This window comes from Strix uralensis, chromosome 4 (assembly GCF_047716275.1).
Source record: "Strix uralensis isolate ZFMK-TIS-50842 chromosome 4, bStrUra1, whole genome shotgun sequence".
NCBI classification, from domain to species: Eukaryota; Metazoa; Chordata; class Aves; order Strigiformes; family Strigidae; genus Strix; species Strix uralensis.
In genome coordinates, this window is record NC_133975.1 from 37318852 (window position 1) to 37338545 (window position 19694).

The 19694-nt window shown below is 46.4% G+C and overlaps 1 protein-coding gene across 2 annotated transcripts; it reads right to left on the bottom strand.

Annotated features, from left to right (window-relative positions):
- Window positions 1–2398: 2398 nt before the first annotated feature.
- Window positions 2399–7700, bottom strand: CDKN2AIP (CDKN2A interacting protein). Of its 2 annotated transcripts, XM_074866413.1 has the most exons (4): window positions 7415–7699; window positions 7163–7293; window positions 6064–6426; window positions 2399–6024 (listed from the first exon to the last, which is right to left on the bottom strand). In XM_074866413.1, the coding sequence occupies exons 1-4, from the start codon at window positions 7651–7653 to the stop codon at window positions 4508–4510; spliced, it is 2250 nt and encodes a 749-aa protein (XP_074722514.1). In that variant the 5' UTR covers window positions 7654–7699; the 3' UTR covers window positions 2399–4507. The 2 variants fall into 2 exon arrangements, with proteins under 2 accessions (XP_074722514.1, XP_074722513.1); XM_074866412.1 differs by having other exon boundaries at window positions 2399–6426; window positions 7415–7700.
- Window positions 7701–19694: the final 11994 nt, after the last annotated feature.

Sequence of the window (19694 nt, forward strand, 5' to 3'; positions counted from 1 at the left end):
CTGGTGCACTCTTTCAACGCTCTTGTGTGAAGCAGTCAGAGCTGTCATAGCTAGTTCTGCACAGAGCTGCTCCTGCTCTGCACGCTGGTCTCCTCTGCCTGCCACAGGGGTCTGATGCAGCTGAAAAGGTGTCACTGTGAGGATGTTGCTGGAAGAAGAATAGCAGATGTTGGACACCAATGGGGTTTGCAAACTGTACTGTGCCTACAGATAGGCCATGTGCCTGTCGTGCGACCAGGAAAAAGGACACTGCTAGTTCAGCAGGCCTGGGCTCACTGCAGGAGCTAGGAAAGCAGGAACCAGAAGGAAGGGGTGGCTCTGGGCTGCTTGGGTGCTGTTTGAGTAAGGGGAGCATTAATCATGTTTTTTGTGCCTGAGACACCTGAGCTATGTTATTTTGGGGATCTCTGCTAGTGCTGTTCTGTTGTGCTTCATACCCAGACATGACCGTAGGGCAGCAGCAGGTATAATTCCATGGCGTCAGGCATGGTGATGTGTTACTTGCTTGACATACCAAAGGCAAGAACAGTGCTGCCTATGAAATTAATTCAGTTTATCAGCATGACTTGTACTTACGTGCACGATTGCTGCAGGCAGCAGCATCTTGTAGTAGTGGGGAGTGTAAGCATCAGAATCTGCCTCGAGTGGGCTGGTAACACTGGTGGCACTCACAGCTCAGCAGTGCTGCCCTTCTCTGGGGATGGGGGTGAGCAGGGGAAGGCAGGGGTATGCCCTGGACAAGCTTGACGTCTGTGCTCTTTGTACTGTCACTCGGCTACGCACCAGACTCTCCCGTTCGATGTTTAACTTCTGCGTGGTGCAAACAAACGAACGTGACAACATAGTGCTGACCTCTTGCTTCTTCCTGGTGCAGGGAAGGAAGGATAAGCCTCAGCGGGTGGGGAGAGGCCGGACCGAGTCTGTGCGCCCGGAGGCGCTCTGAGCCCGGAGGGGTGTGAGGAGATAAGGGTGCGGGACCGGCGGCCTGTCAGCCGGCGGGCGGCAGCGTCTCCTCCCGCACACCGCTCCGCCGCAGCCCGCTGTCCGCCAGCGCTCGGTAAAAGGGGATGGCCTGAGAGTGAGCCCCGTTCTGTTGGTGCGCCTGCGCACTACCTGCGTGTCTGTGGCCGTGACGAGAGCCCGCCCCGCGCTCACCCGCTCGGCCCGGGGGCGTCTTGGCGGGGAATGCGTGAGATGGGGGCAGGCGGGGGCGCGGGCAGCGCCCGGCACTCTCTGCCGGCGGTCCGGGGACTTTCCCCTAGGCGGGCGTGGGGCCCATGAGAAACAAACGTTCTCCGTGCGTGGCCTAGCGAGCAGGTCTTCAGAGCATCCCGCCCCTACGACCGCCTCGCCGCCGCCTTATATGAGTCGGCAGCAGGGAGCACCGGCGGCTTAGAGCGAGGCTTGCTCAGCGCCCCGCTCGTCTTTTCGCTGGCCTCCGAGAACGCTGCACAGCCGGAGAGGCCGCCCGGCAGCCCCGGAGGAGCGCCACGCTCTCGAGTGGCCGCGTTATCTCCCACGGAGGGGACGGCACCGCCCCGGGAATATGTTAAGCAAATTGAGCGCCGCGGCTCCGCCCCCGAGGCGGGCAGCCTGAAAGGCTGCTGGGCGCGGAGCCGCGCCCCCCGCACCGCCCCTGGGCGCGGAGCCGCGCCCCCCGCACCGCCTCCGGGCACGGAGCCGCGCCCCCCGCACCGCCTCCGGGCACAAACCCACGCCTTCCGCACCGCCGTCGCCAGCGCCTGCGTATGGCGGGAGGCGGGAGCTCCGCCGGCGGGACGCTCTAGCGCCGCCTTGGGGCCGGCGCCCCGCGCCACCGCGGAGACGCCCTGCAAGCGGGGAGAGGCGGTTTCGCCGCTAGCCCCCTAAAGTGGTGCGTACCCTGTGACCTGCTAACGGCGAACCACTGGGGCAGCTGTCTGTGAGGAACCAACAGGACGGACGGACTTAAGCTGTTCTAGCAGCCCTCAGAGGAAACAGGAGTCATTCTTGATGACTGCAATTTCCTGTACTCCCGCAGAAAAAACAGGATCAGTTTTTCCCTCAGTTGGTTTCATTTGTCTCCCTGAGACAACTCTGCACACCTACGGTGTTAGTGATTTCTTCTGGCCAGTCCTCATCAGCAAGGTCTGGCAATTAAAAGACCAGTACCCCAACTGCTAGAGACCAGGACAGCACCTGGGAGACCCAGAGGTTTTAGAACTGACAGGGCTGCACAAACACTTCTTGCCACTGCCAGTTTTTTGAAATTCTTTCTTTTCTTCCTCTAGGGTTGATGAAATGTTAATAAATTTTCATTCAAACACTTAAATGCTTATTTATTTGTATGTTAGAGTCTCCTTGCTGAGCTGCTTTCCATGCAGAACATGAAATAAAAATAACACACTTTGACTTTCAGTTTCTATTAAGAGTAGCTACAGACTCGTCCTTTAATGAATCACAACCAAACATCAAAGAGGAATAACATTCAAAAATTTTTAAAAAAGTAAGCTTAAATCAGGACTTTAAAAAAAGGCATCTAGCACCTCAGCCTTTTAACACAGTTACCCTAACACCCCCTTGAGGTCAGTAAATACTGTGAGCTTCTCTTTACAGACGGGAAACACGGGTTTTCACATTGCAACACATGCTGCAATTCTCAACCAGAGATTTGGAGGTGCCTGAACTAACAGCTAGAAAAACCAAACTTCGGAGGGCACAGGACACAATTCCTGCCCCGCAAAAACAGTCACTCTGTGTCTCCACCTGAACAGGGCAAGGATTTCAAAAACAGATCTCACGCTTCCTGGCATGAATACCACAACTCCTAAATACAGCACAAAACTCGCTCTGCGCTAGAAGCACGCACCAATTCTCATGCCATGTAAGATGCTATTTAATGCATCGTGCCCCGAATGTCAGGTGGTCCTCCAGAAACACCACGGGGGAACTCCTGAGAACCCTAGCTAGAGCGAGGGGTGACCGAGGGCACAGCAGCACAGGGGTTGGCCAGATGGAGGAAGTTATCAACTGGCCCTTGGGAAGTGCGAGGGCCTTGCAGGCTTCAGGTGCTACGGACCAGACAGCCACTGCCGTTCAAAATCACATAGGGTACAGTGTAACATTGCCATTGTGGTTCAGTCCCAAAAATCACTAAAGAACTTGGAAGTCTTTAAGTGGACGTATATACTACCGAGATCCCAGGGATTCCTATTCACTCCTGGAGGACTCAATCCATGGATCTGTCACTCGAGTTTAAGGTCACCAGTACATGATGTTAGCTATCGTAGTCAGACAAGATTAAGTCAAAATAGCACTGAAGACATTATGTTTTTACAATTACATGTCATTATCCAATATATCAAAACATGCAGTTTGTGCAGGTATTTCAGTAACATTGAAAATAAAGGTAATCTCCCCCTTTCTTTGCTTCAAACCATTCTGTACATGGCGTAAAAATGTAGCAAAGGGCAGGCTTGATTAGTGTGAATGCTTTACAACACACTTGCTGTCTCTATCAGACAGCAGCATCTTCATTTTGCCTATCTTGGTGTTACAAAAGTAGAAATGGATATTCTATAGGTCCACCCTATCAGCTTAACAGTATTTCAGCTATGTATCCAAAGAAAATAACTCATCCTTGTGGGATTACACCTTGAAGCCACTCAAAGTAAAGCTTTTCTTAAGGTGTTGCAAAGTTATTGAAATGGCTGGAACATTTAATAGCCACAACCAAAGTGCTATAAAAGCATATCCCAGAGGTTTTATTGTTTTAGCAGCAGTCAAAATATGCTTAGTATAGAAATCTGTGTTTATTTGGAAAAAACTGTAAATGATATTTCACAATATAAATTAAATCTGCTTACAGACTTTTGGTGGCTGAAGTAGCTGTGACTTGACTGCTAAGTGATAATTTGCCAGTATAATGTTAAATGGGATCTAACCTGCTAGTATAATGTTAAATGGGATCAGGGTATCATTTATATTGCAAGTGCTATGAAAACATCCCATAAAAATAGTCAACCAACTATTTTCTCTCCTAGTATGAGCAACAGTGAACATTATGAGCAACAAGCCTTAAACAGGTGATTCAACTTTTTGATTGAAATTTTTAAACGACTTCCAATCATTCAAGTATTATGGTCCCTATATACATACTTCTATGTGGCTAAAAAAGACATGGTAGACAATTGAGCACACTGCCATCAAATTGTAGGAATTACAAAACTGTCAGGTTTTAAACAGCAAACTGTACCTTAATTGTTTAATTAAAAATAGAAGAATTAGGTAGACTATTTTGCAAATAAAACAGCACACTAGTGTGCTACATATTAAGGCATACCTTTAACTGCGCACTTGTCATCTCTAACAAGTTTTATACAATTGCTACCAAGTGAAAGGACTATCATTGTCTTGCAAAACTGAGAAAGAAATACAAAATATCTGGAAGCCTACATTTTTAAAGTACAAAATTAACCTTCAGTCCTTATGTTGAAATACTATACATGGTACAAACAGCGATTCTCCCCTACAAGATCTCACGAGGATTTCTTAAAGCTGGAGGTAAATTCGAAGGTTTTGATTCTTCATCCAGAAGTACCAAATCTTCAATTTCACTACCTTTGTATTTTCTTTTACATATCTTCACAATAACTTTCTTCTTCAGGAACAATTTCAAAGCTTCTCTTGAAGCAACCGCTTTGGCATTTTCCATACTTTTACCACAGCCAGTACCCAAGTAGACAGACTTGCACCTCAGTTCACAAACTATATTTTCTAGAGAGCTCTTATTTTGAGGCAAGTCTGCAAGTTCCTTCAGGGGAACAAAAGCAACATCTAATGTAGCTTTTACAGACTGAATAGATGAGTTTAGAAGTTCTGCGTGATTTACGTTAGGACTGAAGCCTCCAACAGCAACCAGTTTCCAGGCTACAGCTTTGTATAGTCTGTTGAAAAAAGGTTGTCTTTCCTTTGCATCTTCGCTTGTTAATGGTTTGCACAAAGCCTTAGCAGGGCTTTCACCCGCCTGCGAGCCACTCTTGGAGGCAAGCTGTGGTGAACCTGCCTGTGTGCCACCCTTGGAGGCCAGCAAGGAACCACCAGCCTGAGCTCCACCCCGGGATGCCAGTGACGAGGGACCTTGCTGGGCGCCACTCCGAGAGGCCAGCAGCGAAGCAGCCACCTGAGCGCTGCTCTTCGAAGTCAGCAGCGAGGATCCCTGCTGAACGCCGCTCCGAGCGGCCAGCAACGAGGCAGCCACCTCAGCGCTGCTCTTGGAGGCCAGGAGCGAGGAGCCTGCCTTAGGAGTGCCCTTGGAGGCCAGCAGCAGCGAGGTGCCTGCCTGAGCGCCGCTCTTAGGGGCCAGAAGCAGCGAACTGCCCGCCTGAGCACTGCTCTTGGACACTGATGCCGGGGCACTCACTTGGTTTTTGGAAGACAGCAATGTAGCACTTGTTTGTGGAGTGCTCTTGGTGGTCGGTGGCACCGCCGCTGCTGCCTGCGGGGCGCTCTTGGTGGTCGGTGGCACCGCCGCTGCTGCCTGCGGGGCGCTCTTGGTGGTCGGTGGCACCGCTGCTGCTGCCTGCGGGGCGCTCTTGGTGGTCGGTGGCACCGCCGCTGCTGCCTGCGGGGCGCTCTTGGTGGTCGGTGGCACCGCCGCTGCTGCCTGCGGGGCGCTCTTGGTGGTCGGTGGCACCGCCGCTGCTGCCTGCGGGGCGCTCTTGGTGGTCGGTGGCACCGCCGCTGCTGCCTGCGGGGCGCTCTTGGTGGTCGGTGGCACCGCCGCTGCTGCCTGCGGGGCGCTCTTGGTGGTCGGTGGCACCGCCGCTGCTGCCTGCGGGGTGCTCTTGGTGGCTGGTGGCGCCGCTGCTGCCTGTGGGGTGCTCTTGGTGGTTGGTGGTGCCGCCGCCGCCACTGCTGCCTGCCGTGTGCTCTTGGCAGTCGCTGCCACCGCTGCTGCCTGCGGGGTGCTCTTGGCAGTCAGTGGCGCCATCGGTGGCACCGCCGCTGCCTGCAGGGTGCTCTTTGCTGCCGCCGGCACTGCCGCTGCCTGCAGGGCGCTCTTGGCAGCCGGTGGCACTGCACTTACTGTAGTTTTCTTTTCAGGTGACGGCACATTTTCACACTTGCTTTCCTTAGGTGGATTTGAGCAAGGCTTCTCTCCTGACTCTTTTTCAGATGAAGGTGGATTTTGCTCAGCAGTATTTTCAGCATCAGCAGGCTTTCCTTCTGTTTCTGTATCTGATGCTGCGACCATTTCTTGATTTGAACTGCAAGTTGACTGGGAGCTTTCTGGATCTTTGCTAGTACCTTTTTCCTGCTTTTTTGGCAATGTACTCTCTGTTTCCTTTGGGGCTTCTGCCTTGGTTGTTTTCACATCTTTTCCAGTATCTTTAGAGTCTGTGCTTTTCTCAACAGCTCGCTTCTTGGAGGGCTCCTCTATCCCTTCTATAAAACAAGTAAAGTATGTTATCGTATTTAATTTCTGCACTATGAAATATCCATCTAAAGACAATTTATCTATTTTCTAAAAACTTCTAGCAATAATCTCTGTGAATTTAAAAGGTATATATTAGAAATACACCTTGAACTGTAATTTCAAGTATTAACCTACTATTTCAGAATATTTTATTATTTTTTGACAAAAAACTAAAAATACTCAGGTGCAAGATTTCAGGTTTTGGTTTAGGACCCATAGGCAAGTATGTATTTCTATTCTTGAAATCCAAACCAAAAATGACCAAAGTACATTAAACAGACTATCTGACCTAAAAAAAGTGTATTTTGTTTCCTAATATAATAAAAACATCTTTAAAATATCACTTTAAATATTTCTTTAAGAAACTAAGTTTCTCACAAACATCTTGACTAGTGCTAAATGCAAAGTAACAAGACTGCATTTAAGCTGGAGTACAACAGTCTCCATCGCATTACAAAAATAATCAGCTTAAAGTGCACCCGTTATAGAAATTCAAAACAAAAGATCTATATTACCAATGGAATATGTATGCATTACATCTATTACAGAGATAAGGAAAAAAATAGCACAGAGAGGGGAAACGATTAACAAGGAGTTTAAAAGGAAATGATTTCGACTGCTTTCTAAGCCCGAGGTAACCCGAGAACATTCAAAAACAAGCATTTTCTAGACTCCTATGTATTGTCACAGCTATGATCTGCTAACCATTGCTACTTGATATGCCTCTTTTCTTCACCTTGGCAACCAGTTCATCTCTCGTGGTGCGGACAGGCGCGCCGGTCACTTGGATGCCTTCCGCCATTTCCAGCGCCTTCTCCATGACCTGCGGCGGGTACCTGGAGGGGCGACAAGGGGAGGGGAGAGGAGAGGAGGGGAGGGGACGGTGGAGAGAGGAGGGGCGCCGTTAGGCGGCCGCGCCGCTCCCCTCCCGGGCCCGCCGCCCCGGCCGGCACTCACCGGCAGCCCAGGAAGACGTGGTTGGCCCACACCATGGAGAGGGATACCAGGCGCTGGAGCTGGGCGCTGCCCGCCGCCGGCGGCTCCCCCACGTTGCGCAGCAGGAACTCCCGGCGGTGCCGCCAGTGGTGCTCGGGCTCGCAGGCCCCGCGCAGCGCCTCCGCCCAAACCACCTCTTCCGCCGTCCGCCCCAGGGGCTCGGCCGCCGCCTTCCCGGCCGCCGCCTTCCCCGCCGCCATGGCTGCCTCCGCCCCCGTTCCCCCCCGCCGCCGACCCCCCCCCCCCCCCGCCGCGCCCGCCCCGGCTCCGCGCGCGGGGCCCTCCTCCGCCCCCCACGACGGAAACAACCGCTCCGTTCCTTCCGGCCGCGCGGGATGACCTCACAACCGGCGCGCGCGGCAGCCCGCCGCCGCCCCAGGCTGCTTTGCGGCGCGCGAGGGAAGGAGGGAGGGGCGATCGTGCCGTCAACGGCCTGAGGGGGAAGCGCGCGCGCCCCGCCCTAACGGGCGGTGGCGAGCCCGGGTCGGGGGGTCGGTGCCTCACGGAGTGGCGGGGCTGTGCCCGGGCGGCGGGAGGGGAGCCGGGACAGGGCTGCCAGCTGGCGGGTGGGTCGCGACGAGCACGTCGCCCCTCAGACACCGCTCTGCCCATTCCCGTTAGAGCGAACTCCGTTATAGGCATTTTAATACGGCCGACGGGTTGGGTTCGGTTTGGCGCTTTTTTTCCTTTACTTTTTTTTTTTGGGGGGGGGGGGGGTTTGGTACTGTAGCTGAAGGCTGTGATTTTTCACAGTGTGCGTGTGGATACTGCGCACAAATTGTTGTATTCAGGCTCATAGAGGAGTGTAAGCTGGAGAGCTGCTCACCTGCCATCAGCCCTTGTTTCCCCATCCTTACCAGTATTTTGAGGCGCTAGGGGAAAAGAGGCACGTTTACCCACTTTGTATTCTGCCTGGTAAAAGTGTGGACAAAAGTTCTGCTTACAGGTTGATTCCAGCCTTGCCAAGTTCAGAATCCGTGTGATCAATTCATGTTTTTACCTCCTTTGCATGTGATAGGAAGGTAGTGGCAAGGAAATTGGTTGTTGCAGCATTTTGGTGGAACCATTAAATGAGTGGTACTAAGTATGAGGGCTGCTGGCTACACAGAGTTCTGATAATTACTCATGCAACTGTAGGCTACAAAACTGCAAAAGTTTACCCCAGAATTTGATTGGAAACCACTTGGAGAAGTCTGTGTGAAAAAGTAATAAGCCCGCGGTGAAAATAGAAGCTTCAGTCTGCCAAGATGGTGCTTGCTGAATTAGTGCAACACAGGAGACAGTTTTGAATTCCAAAGGGCTGTCCCATGAGAGCTGTATTGATTTTTTCCCCCTGAATTAGAAGCCTGTTCGCTTAAGTTCTTAATTTTTAACACCTACATGTCATCATGAAGTGAACTACAAGATAGATTGCATTTAGGGAAGGAGTGTTTCTCCTTAAGTGACTTTAACATCTTATTTCATGGAGATTGTTATGTAGTGGTTTAACTTGTAGTACCTCTATGGTGCAAAACTAAGTGATTAAGGAAACTAAGCCAGAAAAAAATAGTCCAAGGCACTTCTGGTCTGTATCCATTGTTAGAGTGGAAGTGCTTTTCTTTCACTTTCTTGGTTAGCCTGCGCAATGTTGTACATTGACAAGAATAAGGCAGTGACAGAGTGTGAGAGAACAGTAATGAGTGGGATGGGACCTGACAAACTCACTATTGTTTTGCCTTTGCATGTGGAGGAAGAAAAGGGCAGAAAGTTTGTATATTCTTTGGTATGGGTGTCTTGGAGCAACAGGTTTGTTTAGAAACAATGTTGGAAGGTTTAGAAACAGCCCTGTGGTCACCACCAGTGCAGCATTACCCATCTGTTTCCAGGCATTAGTTTTATCAGTCCTGCATGTTGCTATCTGGTAATGTAGGCTCAAATATCTGTCACACTAGGGTTTCCACTTAGAAATGAGGGGGCCTGTATTCTAGATCTCTGAGTCTGTGATACCACGATTCTTGACTTCATGGTCAATACAGACCCTAGAAGGGAAAATCCCTGGCAAACAGGTTTGAGTTTGCACTTGAGCTGAGATTGGCCATGCTGCCAGCGTGTTTGTTACAATCTTCAAGGAGCCAGTTTGCTTTCTAACAAGGCCAGCTGGGACTTGGCCCAGGCTTGAGATCTGCCCTTCAGGGACAGCAGGAATTCAACCAGGCCTGAGTAGCTGTAGCAAGACTGCCTGTACTCTTGTAAATGCAGCAGAGCAAAGAGCACAGCCTTGAATGCCCTGTCCTCCTCCACAACCATTTGTCAAGTGAAGCAACTAAGGACTAGTCCATGTTAAACTGCTCATATACCAGTGAAGAGTAGAAGCTGGGGAGGGCTAGACTCCAGAAGGTGATAGGGGCATCACATACACTTGGAGGAATCCCCAGAAGTCATATTCTGGTATTGCTGGGTGAATAACAGCTCCTGATGCCAAACATCAGACATAGGCCTCCATACCTCAGAGTTTTCTATCTGCTCTTGGTCACTCCATGTGCATAAGATTACATGGACTCACCTGTGAATCCCGGGCTCTTCCAAAAGCATCGTTCTAGATGGTGTTGGAGACTTGGCACAGCTACAGAGCCTGATACATTACGTGGTCCTAGAGTGGCTCAAGGACTGATTAGAGCAACTTTTCTTGCCCAATTTTAGAGGACAAATGAACTGAGAGTCATTTCATGTCTGCCCACTGATCATGCAAGTGAACACAAACATAGGTAACAGCTGGAGAGAAGTCAGAGGACAGTCCTGCACGCTTCTGGAATGGCTCACAACAGGTTTTGGCTGTAGTGAGCAACTTCTATGGTCTGGTACCTTTCTGGCACCTTATGCTGTTAATTTTCTTTAATGCTCCTTCTGAATCAACATAGTCTTGTTGTTTATACAAAGATGACTTAAACCAAAATCAAGCCTTTTGTCTTCCCTACCTCCTTTTTCAAGACATATTCTTTCTACTTGATTATTGTGTGCTTGAATCATACTGGAAAGAAGCTAGATCCCAGCCCCAGAGCATGGGATGTCCTGCATGTGCACACAGGGACAAACATAGGTGTTCACCTGCAATGCTTCCTGAGCACTAGATACATACCCTGTTTTGGGTTGATTAAACAAGTGCGTGTAGTAGAAAAGAGGGAAAAACATTGCTGTTAATTTTAAAAAAGGAAACAAGTAGCATTTTCATTCTCACCAGGAAAGGCAATTTTGAAGTTAAACACCTCATTGATGGTGCTAATACTGTGCATTTAATTTTCAACATTGGAAGAAAAGAGATACTTTTGTTCCCACTAGGGAAGGAACTTCTCAATACCACATTGATAGGAGTGTTGTTAGAGTCATTTGGGGCTTGATAATAGCTTCTTCTGGCAAGATATAACTAAAATCTCAAGGTGAATCATGCCAGAGTCTGTAATCACAGTATTGCACCTGCACTTCCTGTATAATAAAGAAAGTTTATTTCTGCCTTTGTAAACCAGTGAATTATTATTTCTTCAAAGTCAAGTCCCGCTGAAACACAGAGGGCAGTAGCCCCACTGAGTTCAATTATGTTCTGTGCAGTTAAGGTTAATATATAGTGACACTCTTTATTCAGCTTAATATGAGAAGTGTGCCCTTAACATTACAGCTATGCAAAGATAAAGCTCAGAGTTATTGCTGCAGAAAGGCAGTAACAGTGGGATCTTACTGGCCTGGCACAATAAATCCTCTGAGCACCATCTGTAGGTTGGTCCCTGCTATAAGTAAACACTTGAGAGCTCTGTCTTAAATTCATTAGAAATGCAGCTTGCAGAAGGATGGGGAAGAGACATTTTGCTCTTTCCTAAGATTCATACGTGTTCTGCTGGAGCAGATTGTTGAAGGTCTTGTAGCCAGGCAAGGGAGAGCACTTCTAGGGAGACATGTTTGCATGTGCCAAGGTAGCCAGTTGTTACTGTTCAGTAAACTAATCCTTGGAATAAAAGAAAACACTTGCTAAAAGAGCATTAATGACTATGTAGGCTTGTCAGTGGAAGGAAAGTTAGAGTAAATCTGTGTTTCTGTTTCACCACAGTTACGCAACTGTTGTTAGACTACTGAAGCAGCTCTGGATTACGCAATCATCCACTCTTCTGAGATTTCTCAACTGAGGAAAATTGTGTAATTTCAGTGGATAAAACTAAAGGTAAAAATAAAGAGCTTAATTGATAATAATTTTTCTTTACACATATGTGCTCATTACTAGCTTAAATACTCTTCTGCATTTAGTAATATGTTATACTTGAAATATATAGCAATGCCTACAATAGGGTTGTCAGTTCACAGAATCACAGAATCATCTAGGTTGGAAAAGACCTTGAAGATCACCTTGAAATATGACCATTCTCAACTACACCATATCCTTAAGCATTATGTCAATGCGACTCTTAAACACCTCCAGGGATGGGGACTCCACCACCTCCCTGGGCAGCCCATTCCAATGCCTAACAAACCATTCTGTAAAGAAATGCTTCCTAATATCCAGTCTAAACCTTCCCTGGCACAACTTGAGGCCATTCCCTCTTGTCCTATCACTTGTTCCTTGATTAAAGAGACTCATCCCCAGCTCTCTGCAACCTCCTTTCAGGTAGTTGTAGAGGGCGATGAGGTCTCCCCTCAGCCTCCTCTTCTCCAGACTGAACAACCCCAGTTCCCTCAGCTGCTCCTCGTACGACATGTGCTCCAGACCCTTCACCAGCTTCGTTGCCCTTCTCTGGACACGCTCGAGTAATTCAATGTCCTTTTTGTAGTGAGGGACCCAAAACTGAACACAGTAATCGAGGTGCGGCCTCACCTCTGCCGAGTACAGGGGCAGGATCACTTCCCTGTCCCTGCTGGCCACACTATTTCTGATGCAAGCCAGGATGCCATTGGCCTTCTTGGCCACCTGGGCACGCTGCTGGCTCATGTTCAGCCGGCTGTCAATCAACACCCCCAGGTCCCTCTCTGACTGGCAGCTCTCCAGCCACTCCTCCCCAAGCCTGTAGCGCTGCTGGGGGTTGTTGTGGCCGAATTGCAGCACCCGGTATTTGGCCTTATTGAAACTCCTACAGTTGGCCTTAGCCCATCGCTCCAGCCTGTCCAGATCTCTCTGCAGAGCCTCCCTACCCTCGAGCAGATCAACACTCCCACCCAACTTGGTGTCGTCTGCAAACTTACTGAGGGTGCACTTGATCCTCTCGTCTAGATCATCAATAAAGATGTTAAACAGGAGTGGCCCCAAAACCGAGCCCTGGGGGACACCACTCGTGACCGGCCGCCAACTGCATTTAACTCCATTCACCACAACTCTCTGGGCCTGGCCGTCCAGGCAGTTTTTTATCCAGCGAAGCTTTCCTTTATCCAGTTACTTTCCTTTAAATGAGTTTGTTAAGCTTTAGCTATAGCTAAATGTAGCATACTACTTGCTAAATTTTGCTTGCTAAACTATGCTTTAGGTAGCATACCACTTGCTAAACATCCATGGCTTGACATGAAATTTTCCATGCTGAGGATGGAAGTTTAGGATGACTTTGCTGCTACCAAACATGATCTAAGAAGAAAGGCAGGAAAAAAAGGGCTTTGTCTAGGATAAAATGTTTGGAGATCTTGTCTTTGAAGTGCTTAAATGCCTTCATGCTCTAGAGCAGACTTGGAATTTGTCATGAAAAAACGAATTGGGAGGGGGTGTCTGATCTTCTGACTACACTTAGCATAATTTATAAGCCTTTGAAGAAATGAATTTTCCACATTCCTGACTTAGCATGTGTCTGAACCATCCTTGCTACTGCTGCAGGCAAGTCTACCCCAGCTGTGGACTGCAGGGCCTAAAAGAGACCTCTGTTTGCCACTATGGACTGGGGCAGCTCTTTGGACTGAGAGTGAGGCTATGGAGACCATCCCCTGTGCTCCCACTCGGCTGCTGTTTTCTCCTCTTCACAGGTGCTTGAGCGTGTCTGATAGGAATGGTGAGGGGACAAGGACCTGACTGAGGGGAGGGAAACAGTAAGTATGGAGGCAGGGGATATGGTGAGACTGAAACTACTCGGGGGTAGAAAAACTTGGCATGAGAGTAATAGGGATAAGATACTGGGATTAGGTGTCCCAAGGAGAAATGAAGGTGAACAGGTTCAAGGCAAGGGGACAAGTACATACAGATGAGGAATTGGAGGGGGACTGTATGCTAGGAGCCTAGGACTGAGAGAAATGAGAGAGGATAGATGAGGAAGCCAGTGAGGAAACCAGAGGAATGAGAGCACATTGGTAGAACAGGCAAAATCAACCAGAATCAAGTCTTGACTCTGAGCAAAGGAACAAGCTGTGGTGGGAAGGGGAGCATTGACAGACACTGGGATTTGAACAGAGACTTAGAGAAAGGAAAGTTAAAACTCAGTGAGCACAGACACACTAGCATTTCAGTGTTTTTTTCTATTGCAGCAGACATCTGCTAGAGTAAGATCAAGAAAATATTCTGCCATTCTAATTTAGTATATTTTCTTGTCTTTTCTGTGTTCTATAAAGGAACAGAAGAGGTAGAAATCTGTTTGTTTGTAAAAATCCATCTTGCAAGCCACCTTTAAAGAGTTTTTAGGTAGGAAGCCTTAGGCCTTTGGCAGACAGCTCTACCCTAGAGTTGGAAAAAGCAAGAAAACAGCCTTAGGAATCTTAATGCAAATATTGGCATGAGTTCATTGTAATTCAAGAGGATTCAGGAAAGCACTGGAAAGACAAGGAGGTGTTACCTGAAAAAAGAATCTATTATGAGGCTGTAACATACTGAACTTTTATTTGTGTGTGTGCATATATATATACACAGCACATATGCATGTCTACATACACACACATATGTAATGCAATACAGGTATGTGTGACTATGTTTTTAAAATACTTTTATTATTGAGAGTGTAAGCACCTATAAATCTAGATACCCCTGTTCCTTCGGTCAAACTATCCATGCCTTGGAGGAAAAGAAAAATTACAACTAATATTTTATTGGCTTGGGTTGTGGATAGGTGCATACACAAATGGATGCTATTAAATCTTTATATCATGCTGTACCAGTATGAATTTTGTATGTGCTACATATTTTGCAGACACAAATAACTATTTTAGAAATGATATAAGAAGCTTTCCTGAGACTCCAGGCAACAGTGTCAGATCTAATTTGAATTATTGCTATTGCAAATCATGGTTCTGTTTTTCATTATTGTTATACCAATGTTCCTGACAACCTGCACTTTACCTGGTATGAACAGCACCTCCTGAAAATATAGAGCTGTTTTGTGTGCTGTGGTATTTTTGTATCCTCCCTGTACATAGGCATGATATTTCACATTAATTCCACTGGATGGCACTGAAGGAGACAAGATTGCATGGAAATATCTCCAGAAGTTGAGTATAACTCCAAAAAGTGAGAGTGGCTTACTTTTTCATTCCATTACTGAAATAGACAAATGTGGACTCATTTTCCATCCTGATGTAATAATTTGTCATCAGAACCAGCTCTTAAATACTCCTAGCTGTAGTTCTAGGTTTTGACAGTAGCAAAATTACAGTGGAGGCAGAGTCAAAGCTTCTGAATCTGAATACCCCTTCCCTCAAAAAGGTAAGGGCTAAAAGATGTGGCTTTGGCCTATTCTGGATTCTTATGTGAAGGTTTACAAAACATCTGAAGAATTTTTGGTCCCTGTCTTCCATGGCGATGCTGTCAATACTGGCCACTTCTACCATTATAAGCAAGTGCAAATATGTTAGTTTTTAAGCTCATTTGAAAAAATGACATAGGAATTCATTCAGAATTAAAAGCTTCCACCTGTTGAGGAAATGTGGTATAGTGTTTCAGAGAGCCTCCCAACTTGAAACTCCATCTGCAGTCCCCACACAAGGACCCCTGTTTTTTCCTGGGTAGGGACTTTGTGATCTTGCCTGGAAGGCACACGATTACCCTCCGTCAATCAGACCTATAACCTGGGAGTCATCTTTGACTCCACTCTCTTTTTGACCTGTTTATCTTGATGTATATGAATTTTGTTTCCTTTTCTTCTCTAAAGTCTCTTCTTATCTCTGTCCACATCACAGATATGCTTTTTTTAGGCTTTTGTTATCTCTCATCCTGGTTATGACAGCTTTTTCTCTTACGCCTGACCTGACCTGTCAAAAAGGTCCCTTGAAACACTATTCTTGCACTTATCTCCCTGGCCTATTTCTATGGCTCCTTTTTTTACTTACCTCTTCAGTATATCTCCATAGATTTCCCTGTCTCTGCAGGCCCTCTAGCCCTCTGAGAGTGCAGTTTGACTATTTTTTTGGCAGCTGTGCTGGCCTAAGGCAGTCTCTGCTCCCAGCCATTCGCTCCTGACTCTTTGATATGCCCGCTAGTTTGCTGGCACAGTTGTTTTGTTCAGCTGTGTGGTAAACCAGATTAGGAACCTGATTTGGCTGAAAAGCAGCATGGGGGAGGGAGGAGAGGCACCTTTTTCAACCAGTTTATTTCTCCAATCTAGTCTATCAGGCAGCACTTCTGCTGGTGCAACTGAGTGGTTGGGTCTGGGGCAGAGGCAAGTGATGAGAGATGTGGGGTTGCAGAGCAGCAATGGCTTGTGCTGGTTTATGTAGCACTGTTGCTGGCTGTTGAGCCGTGACCTGATTTTGATGATAGAGCTAAGCCAAGCTAATAGCTAGCTGCTGCTGAAAGGGTAGTGCTGCACCTCCTTCCTCACCCCTCATCATAGGTTGGTGCCTGGCACTTCCCTTGTGCCAACACTGGTGCTTATCTTACCCAAGTGAGCCAGTTGTGGGAGCTAACCCAGCTCAGAAGCACTCACTTCTTCTAAAGGTTTGCCTGGCTGTTCTGCTGAATGCCCATGGAGCCCACCCACTCAGCAGCAGCTGGGTGCTCTGTCAGCTCAGCTGCGTTCCCAATTGCATCACCGCACTTCACAACTTTGCCTTTTCCTGTCATCTGCTGTCCTCTTCTCTCTCAGTCTCCGTATCTACTCCATCTGCTTTTCTCATAGCTGTGTTAATGATGTCCTTTTGGTCACCCTCAACATATGGAATACCCTCCGTGAAGCAATTGCTGCATCCTTCAAATCTCTCAAGATTTCTTCTACTATGGCACATATGGTAAACTGCCAGCTGATAATGCCCAGTTTAGTTGCTTGTAGGAAGTTTGGATTTTATTACTACACTTAATGTATCCATGTATTAGCTGACATGGGCATACTCTATCAGTTTATTTGAGAAGCTAAAAGGCATTAAACTGCCACAGAATATTTCTTTTGGAAAACAAAAATTCCCAGAGCTATGCCCTGAAGGAGATGTAGTTCCCTAAGGTCATATATAAATACCAGAGGCTGATTTTCTGTTGCTTCACACCTTGGATCATCATTCATGCTTGTGCAAATGGACATAGCATTGCTACTAAGCAGTTTACAGTAACATCTTACAGAATTGTAAATTAGTGCCCCAGAGACAAGATTGCAGAGAGTCAGCACTTACATGAGCAGCTGAGCATAAAGGCTTAGGGATTTCTTTTCACCTAGTTGTTTTCATTGTTTGGGTTCTTTTTAGACACATGTAGAAGCATATCCTAAACATATTTATTCCTAGTATTTTGGTATGCTGAGCATTTTTTTTTTCTATTCAGTTAAATAGAAAATGTATGGAAAAACAGCGGTGAGTGAAGTTCACATTGCCTTGGAAGCAATAAAATACAATAATCTGTGTTTGCTATTAAAAAAAAAAAAAAAATGACAGAGGGCACCTCTACACCATGCAACAGAGCACAAACTCATCGAGTTGCTCACAGAATAGGAAGCAGCAGCTGTAAACTTGCATATGAGTGCTGCTGCACCCAAAGTACTTAACCCTGTTGGTAGGTGGTGCTAATTAGGTTGGACATGGTGCTAATTAGGTTAGAGACAACACTTTGGTCATGCAAATACACAGTGCCTGTGACTCCAGCTCAGACCTGGCTGGAGGATTCCACACATACTGCTGTATCAAGCCATATGTGTGCATCCAGAGTGAGAAATTGTTTGCCCGTGGCCTCTCGTTCATTACCCCTGCAGGGTTTAGCTGCAGTAACAGATGCATTTGCCACATACAGGTGTCAGATGTGGCTTTGTGCCAGGGATTACCTCCCTCTTGGTAAAAACAGAAGATGCCCTTTTAAGTGTGTATTTCAGACTGTGACATGTTGCTGTGGAATAATGGACATCCAACATAGCTGCTTCTTAAAACTGTTCTGTTTTACTTCTTAATTAAGACTGTAAGTACTGAGAGGAGCTGGAAAGAAGGGGATGGTAATTTTTTCAGCCACCATAACTTTATAGAAATTGTGAATCTGCTGCAAGGTCATGGAGGCAGACAGCAGTATGGCAAAGAGCAAAGCACAGTCTCCTCCAGCACATTTATCAGGAGACCTACCTTCCCCCTTCAGTGAGACAAAGCAATGTTTCAGGTTGGAGATACAATTGTGACTACAGCATAAATTCTGTCTGTAAGTGGGTGGCAAATATATTCCCAAAGCACTGACTGCAGAATTGCTGTCTTTTCAAATAACCGATTAATATATCCGTAAGCATAGCATTCTTTCAAAATAATTTGAAGATTCAAGTTGATGTTTGTATGAAGGCTGGTGCTTATTAGTAAGAAAAAGGTAAACTGAAGAAGCAAAACAAAACATTGTTCAAGAGGCAGTGTTCAGAATGACCTATGGGTTGGAGGGTAATGGAACATCTTTTTCCTCTTTTGTATTTGTTAAAGGATCTCAAGCGTCATTTTGGTAACTTTTCTCTGTTATTTCATTTCCATTTGACAGACAGATGAGATAGAGATTTTATTAGAATGTAGTGAACCATCAATAATTAGCCCATGGCAAGTCAGCGAGGAACTATGCAGCATAATATATTTGGCATAATGGATTAAAATTTGACACCTGTGAAATTATGAAAATGATGAAAATTAATAGCTTCTTGATATTGGAATGATTGTTCCTGGTGTTTTGTAAATTGTTTAATGTCACAGGGAGGGATCCGGTTCCCTGAAGATCTGAGCAATCATTGTAAACTTTATAATGTCATCAACGTATTTTTTTATCCAGGGTATGACAGTGATAGTGAGCACACGATAGCAGGAACATAGATTTAAAAAAATAATATTGCTAAGGGAAAGGCGCACACAGAGTAAGTAGTCAAGGAAATGAAGTTGGGTATTTTTTTCATTTTTTAAATCCTTTTTGATGCTATCTTCAATTAGTTTTTTTTCCACTGTGTCTGCCAGGAAAATTTATGCATGCACAGCTAGATATCTCTGACTTTTAAAGTCACGGCACTTAGCAAAATGCTTTTAAAGAGAAACACACAAAAGCCAACATTCTCCATGAAAATTACGTAAATATTTATAGGCAGTATATGTTGATTTCTGGTGTGGGGTTTTTTTTTATTTAAAAAATCCATCTGCTGCTAGCAGATAATAAATATTTAGATCAAATTTGTGCCTGGGATACAAGGGCACCATTTCCTCCAGAAGGGACATTATAGATTTGATACCGTAGGCCCAGCCTCAGTTCCCCAGACCAAACAGCATAGCAGGCACTCTGTTGGGGTACATTCATAAACTTGTATGAAAAAGTTTCCTGGCTGGAAGGCTATAAGCAACCTTAGTGATCATTTTGCCTAATCTTCAGTTTTCCTAGAGGCTGAGCTAAAGTACATCTCCTGGGAAAATAACTCATTTTGCCTTAAAGACTCCAAGCAATAGTGACTCTACTGCCTCCCCTGGTAAGTTGTTCCAGTGTTTAGTTACCCTCACTGCTAAGAAGTTGCATCTTATTTCAATCTTGAATTTGTCTAGCTCCAGTTTCCAGTCATTAGATCTTGTTATGTTTCTGCCTGCAAGACTGAAAAGTCCCCCCTACTATCAAATATCTTTTCCATATGTATACATGTGTACACAGTCACCACTCTCTTCTAATAGATTTCATAGATTTCTTAAACCTTATACCCTAGAGATCATTTGTCAATTTCTGGATCATTTTTGCTGCCCTCTGAATTTTTGCTAGGGTTTACATATTCTTCTTGAATCATGGGCACTGTTTTTTCTGATGCTGTGTGTAGAGCAAGGTCACGTCCTAGCAGTTACCTCCTTTTTTCATACAGCTGGTAAATAGTTACTATATATTGCAGGTGACATTTGCTGGATACACTGCATGTACTGA

Excerpts from the sequence above, each read along its gene's own strand:
- CDKN2AIP (XM_074866412.1), bottom strand. The coding sequence starts at position 7,653 with ATGGCGGCGGGGAAGGCGGCGGCCGGGAAGGCGGCGGCCGAGCCCCTG. Across the intron at positions 7,294-7,414 it reads CACGTCTTCCTGGGCTGCCG|GTACCCGCCGCAGGTCATGG; the intron begins GTGAGTGCCGGC and ends TCGCCCCTCCAG. Across the intron at positions 6,427-7,162 it reads AGGCATATCAAGTAGCAATG|AAGGGATAGAGGAGCCCTCC; the intron begins GTTAGCAGATCA and ends CTTGTTTTATAG.